Source organism: Dysidea avara, chromosome 14, assembly GCF_963678975.1.
Source record: "Dysidea avara chromosome 14, odDysAvar1.4, whole genome shotgun sequence".
Taxonomy (NCBI): domain Eukaryota; kingdom Metazoa; phylum Porifera; class Demospongiae; order Dictyoceratida; family Dysideidae; genus Dysidea; species Dysidea avara.
In genome coordinates, this window is record NC_089285.1 from 8,269,155 (window position 1) to 8,279,890 (window position 10,736).

General features: G+C 36.5%; 1 protein-coding gene across 1 annotated transcript; it reads right to left on the reverse strand.

Annotated features, from left to right (window-relative positions):
- Positions 1-2,294: 2,294 nt before the first annotated feature.
- On the reverse strand, positions 2,295-7,496 carry LOC136244271 (general transcription factor II-I repeat domain-containing protein 1-like). Its single transcript, XM_066035820.1, has 7 exons — positions 7,453-7,496; positions 7,042-7,189; positions 6,808-6,885; positions 6,590-6,751; positions 4,161-4,253; positions 2,735-2,773; positions 2,295-2,687 (listed from the first exon to the last, which is right to left on the reverse strand). The coding sequence occupies exons 2-7, from the start codon at positions 7,148-7,150 to the stop codon at positions 2,548-2,550; spliced, it is 621 nt and encodes a 206-aa protein (XP_065891892.1). The 5' UTR covers positions 7,151-7,189; positions 7,453-7,496; the 3' UTR covers positions 2,295-2,547.
- Between the last annotated feature and the right edge of the window lie 3,240 nt (positions 7,497-10,736).

Sequence of the window (10,736 nt, forward strand, 5' to 3'; positions counted from 1 at the left end):
AGCACAATCTTTAATAGTAGCGATATGGAACCTACCCTCATAAAAAAGAAAAGGTTTATAAGAGATTGAGATATTCTAGCAGTTCACATAACTGTATTGACGGACCTATTTAAGGGAAAGGAACTTATTGTTGAAAAAATCAATTGATATGGAGATATTATCGCTGATTTATGATGGTACCATTTTTTGTCAGTTAGTATATTTTTTCCCATTTAAATCACTTAGGCATGCAACATGCATCCTACGTACTCATAAGTAGTTAGTTTATTCAAGTCATTCCGTTTGGCAACTTTCTGTGTATGCTCCAAATATGACTGTCAATTCACCATCACATAATTGCATATACTATAATTCTTATCATTGTTACAGTCCGTTGATTTTATTAGTGTTCAGGGTGCCTCAGAGACCAGTAGCTGCGGCACTCCTGTTCAAAAATCCTACTGAAATCCTTGGCCAGTTATATATCCCTCTGATAGACAATATATTTAAAAGTCACAGTGTTGTTCCATGCATGAGTATAATCTAATGTGTACTGATATATAAAAATACTAGACCATCTCACATATAAGACAAACTGTAGCTACCTCTGTACACCAATTATAAATTTGGTAAATGATTGTAAACACATACAGCTTAGGTTTGACCTACACAATTGATCTTGAGTAGGGACCCGCCGATTATGCTGGCATAATTATGAACATAATAGGTGCCTGAAAGCATTGAGCATAATGCTAGCATAATAGGTAGAATATTTTGTAACAGTATGAATTCTTGCTTATAAAAATAGCAATCGCAGAAAGATCGATATACTCTAATAGAACAATCATATAGCTGACTGTTCTATTAGAGTATATCGATCTTTTCTGTGATATGCATTTTGACAAGTAAGTTTTTGCTTCAGCCACTTATTATTTATCCATAAACTGGAAATTATTAGCAGAGTATGAGAACTATAATTGGGCATAATTTGAGCATAATGGGTAAGCATTGAGCATAAATTTAAGCATAATAGGTAAATTTTTGAGCAGTGCAGCATAGCATAATAGGTAAAAATATGAGCATAATCAGCGGGTTCCTAATCTTGAGGATGTCCAAAGGTTTGTAATTGTGTATATGTAGCTATATATGCGCGAACATAATGTTGATGTAAGTGCTGCACTATATATTATGTGGTTTTGACATAATAGTAAAATAAAGCTTACATACCGGTAATGTGGACTACAAGCTAATTGCAATACTGTTGGTGGGACACACACTGCAATCTTAGCTAATATCATACTATTACATCATAGCGTACATGTGCCACTTATAATTAGGTATCCAGCTCTATGCATAAATAACACATGAGTGCATTAAATTTTTTTTGAATATATAGCTATATGGAGAGTCCCTGGAACATGCAGTATGCAATGGTGACAATACAGTGTGTGGCCATGGGACGTGCATAATAGTTATGTACAGCATGTGGGACACAGTGACATAGTTACAGTATGTGGGGCACATTAAACAATTTATATACATGGCTGCATATATGGGTCATGGTGATATAGTTACAGTGCATGGCATGGGACATGCACAGTACGCGGAATATATATGACAGTACATGTGAAATGTTACAGTATATGGGTTGATGGTGACATACAGCATAGTTACAGTACGTCGTCATGGTGACACAGTTACAGTACGTGAGTCATGGTGACACAGTTACAGTACGTGAGTCATGGTGACATAGTTACAGTATGCGGGTAATGGTGACATATATAGTTACAGTATGTGGGTCATAGTGACATAGCTACAGTACATGGAGTCATGGCAACATAGTTATAGTACGTGCATGGGAATGGTGACAGAGTTACAACATTATATGTATGTGAGTCATGATGACATATATGGTTACAGTACGTGGGTCATGATCATGGTGACATAGTTACAGTATGATGACATAATATATAGTTACAGTACATGGGTCATGGTGACATAGTTACAACATGTGGCCACATCGTGGTGACATAGTTACAGTATATGGGTCATGGTGACATAGTTACAGTGTGTGGGACATGGTTACAGTTACATGGTCTTATGATATACACTACAAAATTATTGGTTTGTGGACACCATTACATAGTTACTGACTGAGAATAAAGTATGTACACAAGGAAAAATGTTCTCAAAAGGTCTGCATAATTAACAGACATAGTTATATACACAGCTACCACTGCTGGGATGCACATGTATGTATATATGACCATAAACATCAATAAAGGAACATGGCATTAATAGCATTATAAAGACAATTTCATCATGAATACCAAATTTTGATTAACCATATATTTAGCATATTCACAAACTAGTGCATGAACTACCTATAACATATTAGTTGATAGATTTAAACAGTACATGTTATATTATAGTGATATTACTGCTATGACGATTTCTTCATTAAAAGAAGTGGCCAGGCAATGACTTGTCCTAATGTAATATATGGACTGTCATCAAAAGTTGATGTTAACATCAGCTTCACACGGCCGTCAATTATGCTGGTGACAGCTACTTTCTGGAAGGAGAGTGGCACAGGCTTTCCATGCAGCTCTTCACCCTAACTGCATCACCTCTTGCAACTACTTTGCTGTTGTACAAAAGATCTAATTTCTCACCAAAAGAAAATCTCCTTGTTGACATCGGCACACCTATAATACAGTACTTAGTGTACAACATAGTGATATACAATACTCACCTTCACCCACAGAATTGTTGTTAGATCCAGGTCTTTGAACTATACAAAATACAAGGTATAGATGTACAGAATGAAGTAAATATTATTGCAGTTGCTACTTCAGTTACTATACTACTTACTACTTCTACTTCAGTTAATCCCTATGCCATTCTTACAATGAAACATACAAGTCCTAGCAATAACACAAAAAATCTTTATCCAGTGCAAAGTGAACTAAAGCCAAAATAGCTTTGAAATTGTTACCCAGCACCTTCATACTAAGCGCCACTAAAAATAATTATCGTGTTGCTGTTGTTTAAGACCTTCAAACAGCTTTTAAGACTTCATAACCACCTGAAAAGATCAAAATGGCAAAATTAACAGTGAGACACTACTAAGAGGTGATTATTTGCTGCTTCAAAAATGCAGCAACTAATAAGAGAATCTGGCTCTCGGAGAGCCAACCATCTACAACTTGGCCTGTTTGTGCCCCTCCCCTTGCCAACTCCTGGATCTACCCCTGACATGTGTCACTCTAGTCTGTATCTGCATAATCTGCTACTAATTTGTGTAATGTGCCTGTATCAATTTTGCTTGCATTACAATAGAATGCACGTACCACTGAAATGCATGGCACACTACAGCTACGTATACTGGTAGTCAATAATCCCTATTTCAGACATTGCTATATATAATGTTATAATGGCAAGCTTTAAGGCTGAATTACGATGTGTAAATGTCCACTAGGTATAGGTGATCGTTTTACCATTACTTCCTATTTATGTGGTCCCTTAAAAATCTTCAGACTTATACTAATTGTTATCCCACAAGGGACCTGTGAGAAGGCTATAGACCTGTAAATACACTGAGTCAAAATCACGTATTTAAAACTGTGAAGAATGCAGGAAAAAGTCCCAGACCCTGTGGTGACTTGTTTGCTCATGCCTTGCAACATGATTTCTGTTATCAAAGGGGACAACGTTTCTAAACATATTGATTACTCAAATGAAGTTGCTTGTTCCCTGACCATCAATTATTTCAAAAAATAATGTGGCTATTTGTGTTACTTTTCAGCTATGTTCCAGCTGTTGCATACTACCAAAGTACGTATATAATATGTATGCATTATATGTATTCGTACATAGCTGTTGTGGTGGGCAAAGAAGCATGTATTGTATGTAAATCATGACCATCTTACCAAACCCATAGCATTCCTGTTATACTTGGCTGAAGGCATCAGCCAGTGAGTTAGTATAGTTGAACAAAATTGTTGCTGAAAGTATTTAAGGTTGCTCGGAAGACCTATGGAGACATACTTGGGTTTGATAGGTCTAACAAAGAACTACTGCTAGTTACTGAAACAAAGGAGGCTGGTTTTGGTTAATATTTTGTGACAGGAAAAAGTGCAGATTTAATGATATTGCACTGTATAAATGATGTACTGTACCTGTCAGTGACTGTTGCATCTCTTGACTGGATCCTTGGTGATCCCCTGATACATGTTCACTAGCATTTGATTGCACCTGGTTGTGGTACCCCACTACAATAACGCAAAGGTTTAATAATTATATAAAAATACTTTAACTTTGCCACACAGTATACATTACAATATACTGTACATTACTATATGTACATGTATGTAGTGATTTACTGCAACCATATTAGGAGTATGTATATATCTTGAAATGTTATCCTGTATACATTTTGAGTACCTTTTAATTAAATAAAGCTTCTAACAGCATTGCTTACAGTAGATTGAATGCAAAAGTGAGACGCAAAACTAGCTGGAATTATTTGATTATGTAAAGCTGCATTGCAAATTTGTGACTGGATTTTGGAAAATTACCCTTATGGACACATTGTTGATTCAGAGAAAAATGTATTTAAAGCTTTGCTACTCACCAGCCTTGGCAGCTACACGTTTGGATTTTTCAGCAAAGATGGAGCAATTCACAACCTTTAAGAGCAGCTAGTGGCCAAGGTAATCCCTGTAGAGTTTCCCGCCATTTTAGATAGGTTTTTTCACCAGTGTTGCTGTATCACGAGTCCTAAAAAAGGGGTGGAGGGTGGGGGGTGACGGGGTGGGCAAGAGATAGACTACAAAATGGACGAGAATGTTAAATGAAGGCACCAGACCACAAAACAGCCCGTCAGAGGCAGAAAATAGACTTAATCTCACAAAACAGACATAAATCACACATTCAGCTTCCTGCTCATCTGTCCAGAGTACATGAACCCCCAAAACACTTCCCTGTTGTTCACAGACCTGTACAGACATCGGGGTGGTTATACAGGCCACCAGAGAATGGTCCACCAAAAGCAGACCCAACAAGTTGAAGGCGAGTCTGATATGGAAATCAGGGGCGGATCCAGAGTTTGGAAAGAGGGGGGTACCTTTCTGAAAAACAGTTGAAGACCAAAAAACTTGCTGAAAACCAGTTGAAGACCAAAAAAAGAAAAAGAAAAAAGGTCACGACAATAATAGCTAGTTATCCTTACCAACTATATCACGTCTGTTATGTAAAATAAAATCCTATTTATAGCTTCATAGGTAAGCTAACCGCCTCATGAACATTGTGACTGCTTTATTAGAGTAATTGACTGCTCTATTAGAGTATCTCGATCTTGTATGCAATTTCTTGAAGGGAGGGGGGGGCATTTGCCCCAAATGCCCCATCCTGGATCCGCCATTGGAAATTGTTAGCCTGATAGTGTAGCAACTTCATGCTGGTGTTATCTCACTATTTACCTTTTGCACCCATATGGTTGATTTTGCTAAATCTAATCACTTCAGTGGTTCAATTCAGTGATTTTACAAGTATTTTAAAGCAGCTACATCATTAGTGTTGGGAGTAACGTGTTACGTAATATTATTACTTATGTGGTAACTAAGTAATATAACAAAATACGCTATAAAAACAGGAAAAAAATAACTCAAGTTACTTTACTTGCAAATGTAACGCGTTACCTAAGTAATATAGTTACTGCAACAAATCTAATATTAGGTATATTATTACTAGAAGTAACGAAGTTACTAATCTCATTAGTAATCCACTGAGTAACGCCTAGCCACAATGAAGTAATGAAGCCTACTGAATGAAGCTTATTCACCAGCTTCTTACTTATAATCAAGATTTGCAGATTGTCCAACAACGCAATCATGTCACGTGATAAGGTGGTAATTTCACACGTGACAGCTTAAGGCTGTGGACACAAAGTAATATAACATGTAATATTATTATAGTTACTTTATTTTAATGGGAAATGTGTAACTGTAACTAAATAGTTCAGTTGCAAGTAATATGTAACTAGTTAATTTTAAAAATTAACTTTCCCAACACTGTACACCATTTACCAAACTGTTTACAATGTTTACTAAACATCTATAGGAGTAAGTTTCACTATCTTGTGTTACTTGAAAAGTGGGCATGGTCACTTGAAAATGTGGCAAACCACTTGTGAATATACTATAGCACTAGTTCTCATCTTAAACCAATGTTTTTAATTCATAGGATGGCAAGGGTGGCAAATCGTTTCCGTATGAGTGCTGCAGGATGCAAAATAGGATGCGGATGCATGGTTTTCATCATGCACCAATAATAAATTCCCACAATAGATTTTGGCTAGAGTTCTTATATAATGAAATTGGCAGTACTGCTCCCACATCAAGGCTATGGTACAATTAACATGTACCATAGCCAACCATGGTTTAATGTACCATGGCCAGCCAAGGCTTGTAAGATATGTAAGGTGAAATTTGTCTTTGAAGATAGGTGGCTTCACAGTAAATATTGCTTTGTATAGCAAATATAGTGCTATTTTTGTATCTTTTACTCTAAAGTTCTTTAAATGTACACATTAAAAATAATTATGTACCTTTGAAGTAGATATTGTCTGCATTCTCAACAATGAGTTTCAGAGTATTAATGCCGTAATGTGATGGGCGTTTCCATTCCACGCCAGGTGGCAACCCTGCTACAAGAGATGGCTGCAAAGACTCATAAGGCACATGAGCTTTGGGACCTCCAACAGCTAATGCTGTAAGATGCAACTATAATATACAGGTACAGCATCAGTCAACAGTAGAGCAATACCATATTTAGCATTTAGAATGTTTTGTACGGCTATCCGTAACAAAGCCTTTTCTTTTGGATTGACCACTTCATGAGTATCTATACAAACAAATCAAATACATGTACTCAATAACCGTGTATGCATGTATCATTGTTAACACAAGAGTCTAAGAAGTGTAAAATCATACTAGGCAGTAAACTGGTTTGTATCACAGCACTTGGTTCTGTGTATATATTCTTACATATAAAACATACCTTCAGTCTGTACAGCCAAAGTAAACCTTGATATATCTGAATTTTCTGACAGAAATTTACGTCCTTGTTTAGTGCCACCATGGTATACATTGTTATTGTGATGGACCATATATACTACAGGTATTTTACACTTTTCTGCCCATATAATCTATACAAATAATAAAACAATATCATTGTGCATGCATGCAGTATAACATACATATTATATATTACTATTGTAATACGTAGTTGTAACACAGGCATGTGAGCTTTGCCTGATATGTATGCCTAATAACCTGAGGGCCAGAAGGCTGAGGGCATACATACCAGGCAAAATCCTGAACGCCCCTGTGTTACACTTCTGATTTGTAGCGGGTGATAAATCCCTTAAACTAATATGAGTGCAATGCGGTATATATATTAAAACCATACCTGTTTCACTGCCCATACAAAAGTCTCAATAGTAGCCGTGAAATTTATCCGTGAAATTTATCCTGTATTTCACTGGTAGCAGTGAAAAGTTTTGTAATTGCAATTTCATTGGCTAGAATTTATGTTAACAATGTAGTGCCAATTAGTGTTGACACATGTTTAGTACATAGTGACAAACTGCATACATAGCATGCGTATATGCAGAGTATGGTTTTAACTGGGAATAGCATGGGTATAGCAGTGAAATTTGGGATAAATACCACTTTTGCTGCATTGAAAATAAAAAAATCAATGCAACACTAGTGGTATTTATTCCAAATTTCACTGCTACCCATGCTAATATTAAAACACACACACACACACACACACACACACACACACACACACACACACACACACACACACACACACACACTTGTAAAACTCAGCAGTAATAATGTTGTATGAGTTTGGCACCCGGATCATTTGAGGTGGCTTCTGTATTGGCTCTTCACTGTCCCCTGATTCTCTTGATTGCTTCCTCTTTGCTCGTTCATTGTCAATCCAATTCTAAAGATATTAGCATCAGAAACATGTATTGCAATAATTTATAATGTTGCAAACCATTATATATATATATATACACTGTTGGGACAGTTACTTTTAAAGTAACTATTTACATATTACATATTATTTACAACTGAACTATTTAGTTACAGTTACATATTACCCATAAAATAAAGTAACTATAATGATATTACATATTATATTACTTTATGTCTCCATCACATGTGAAACTACCACCTTATCATGTTACATGATTGCGTTGTTGGACAATGTGCAAATCTTGGTTATCAGTAAGAAGCTGGTGAATAAGCTTCATTCAGTAGGCTTCATTACTTTGTTGTGGCTAGGTGTTACTCAGTGAATCACTAACGAGATTAGTAACTTCATTACTTGCAGTAATAATATTATGTAATATTAGATTCGTTACAGTAACTATATTACTTAGGTAACGCATTACATATGTAGTTATAATTATTACCTGTTTTATGGTGTATTTCATTATATTACTTAGTTACCACAGAAATAATAATATTACGTAACGCGTCACCTCCAACACTGTATATATATATATATTCTCCTTTACAACTATCCCACTATGTATAGATACAACTAAAAGCATACACAGCAGGTGTGGAAGGTAGGCTGTAATGACTGTAAGTTAGTAAGCAGGCATAAATAGCTGTGAAATTGAATAAATGCAATCATTACATGTTGTATGAGCACAAAATTATTTTTTTAATAAGGTGAGGCTGAGTGAAACTTTCATTTTAATGAAATTCTGATATGGTTTCCAGTAATGGCTCAAATTTTAATCAGTATAACAGTTGTTTACCAATTTAATGGTTGCCTATATAGAAACTGATTTCAAATAGCAACCATACCAAAACAGGCAATATTTCCCGCTAAGAGTAATCCATTGTTGTAATATACGGCTTAACTTTTTATCTTCATTATGTTGTATTCAGTATTACTTCTAAACTGTGCCCAGAACTGGCCACAGGCCAGTTGTAGGAAAGCACAGGGTTGTTTTTATATAAACATGTATGTGCATCTATTATGCTTGTCCGTGTACACCCATGTGAACAAATCCATTAAATGGTAAGCAATAAAGCCTCATACACGTATTCTACAAATAGAACAACAATAATGATCAGCTACATAACACTGTGATCAGTGTAATATACTCCTCAATAAAACGATTTTTACGTAATTTATAGTGGCATTTAAAGTGTGTCCAACCTCCTCTGGCACTGAAGCATAAAAAGCACAGCATATAACCTTAAAAAAGACCATTCTCTCATCACTATCAAGTACCTGATAAAGCAGCAGAACACGATACTGCAAAGAATATCCTTTGCCCATTTTATCATGGGCTCAATGGCTTTTGTAATTATTATTTTTTAATGTATTTCCTTACCATGCCTACATTAACCTTGTATAAGTATAGCTAGTCACATGTGCATAGGCTCTATGGGGTCCCTATTGAAAAATAAGTTTTCTATATTAACAGATAGCTATAGCTAGCTGTACTTCCTTTGATAATAATTAATAATGGAACAATATTGCCCACCTGCATCAAAACTGAAGAAGTGGCTGATGAAAACTTTACCTGGCTCACCTAAAATAACCTCAAATTCCCTGCAAAGAGCACCTCTTTATAAAGGACATGCTTGACAATCATTCTCTTTAAGTGTCAGTCAGTATTTAGAAGTTCAACTGTAGCTAGTTAATACAATTCCAAAGTACCCGGTTAGGAAGTCAGTGCTAGACTGTGCCCGGCAGTGCAAGGCCAGTGATAAGTTGAAACTACTCAGTCACCCCAAGGCAGTCTTAGTTACCTAGCCAGTAGCTGCACTGACACTGAAACTATGCACACTGAACTGACGCCTGGGACCCCCTGACGCCGCGTGACACACACTAGCTAGCTAGTATCAGTACAGTACTGTACCTCAGGCGAGATATCTGATACGCGTACCAAACTGAGCCTGGGAGAAACTGAATGTCCAGGTGTGTACTGTCACTGTCTACTCCCAGTAGCTAGTAAGTCAAAATAGCTAAACACTCTCACACCGAAACAATAGTCGATGAACACCGTAGCTAGTCACAGTTCAGTATACAAATTTAGTGGGCCGCTCTTTTGCCTCTGTACTCATAGATTTATAAATATATATATGAAGTGAACCATACATAGCCTCACTGCGCTTACATCCAAGGCCGTACCATGGTATGCAGGCAATACCTGTAATAATTTTCTAATAACTCGTACTTATTACCTGTTAACCGAAATGCGAACCGGGTGTTGCTTCATGTGACCATAAGCGCCTCTTGTTTGCCGTTATGTCTGTAAGTGGTCGATGGCTAACTCGGGTATTAGTACTGCAGCATTGTGAGGGCTTTGTTCTGAACCTACAGATACTTCTAATTCAGGTACATACAATAAATTGTTGGGCGTGCTAACAAGGAATGGATTGATTTTGTAGCCAAAAATAACAGAAAGGTTCTGTACAACAAGGCATGTGCACCTGAATTGGCTATTCTCAAAAGTGAGATAGCTAGAATTAGAAGAGTCCACATATCAAGAATCAGACAGTTTGAGAACCCTAACGTTTATTTGTGTCGTCAGTGCCAAAGTCTTCTTAAGAACAAAGAGAAAGCAGAGGATGATCTTTCTAAACATTCTAAGACCATTGAAAGTAGATTACTTGCAATGGATCTTCTATCAGTAGAAGGCACGAGAA

Bases quoted from the DNA above. Each gene is read 5' to 3' on its own strand.
- LOC136244271 (XM_066035820.1), bottom strand. From the start codon at position 7,150: ATGGTCCATCACAATAACAATGTATACCATGGTGGCACTAAACAAGGA. The intron at 6,752-6,807 runs GTATTGCTCTAC...TGCATCTTACAG, and splicing joins CATTCTAAATGCTAAATATG to CATTAGCTGTTGGAGGTCCC. The intron at 2,774-4,160 runs GTACAGTACATC...TATTTTGTATAG, and splicing joins GATGCAACAGTCACTGACAG to TTCAAAGACCTGGATCTAAC.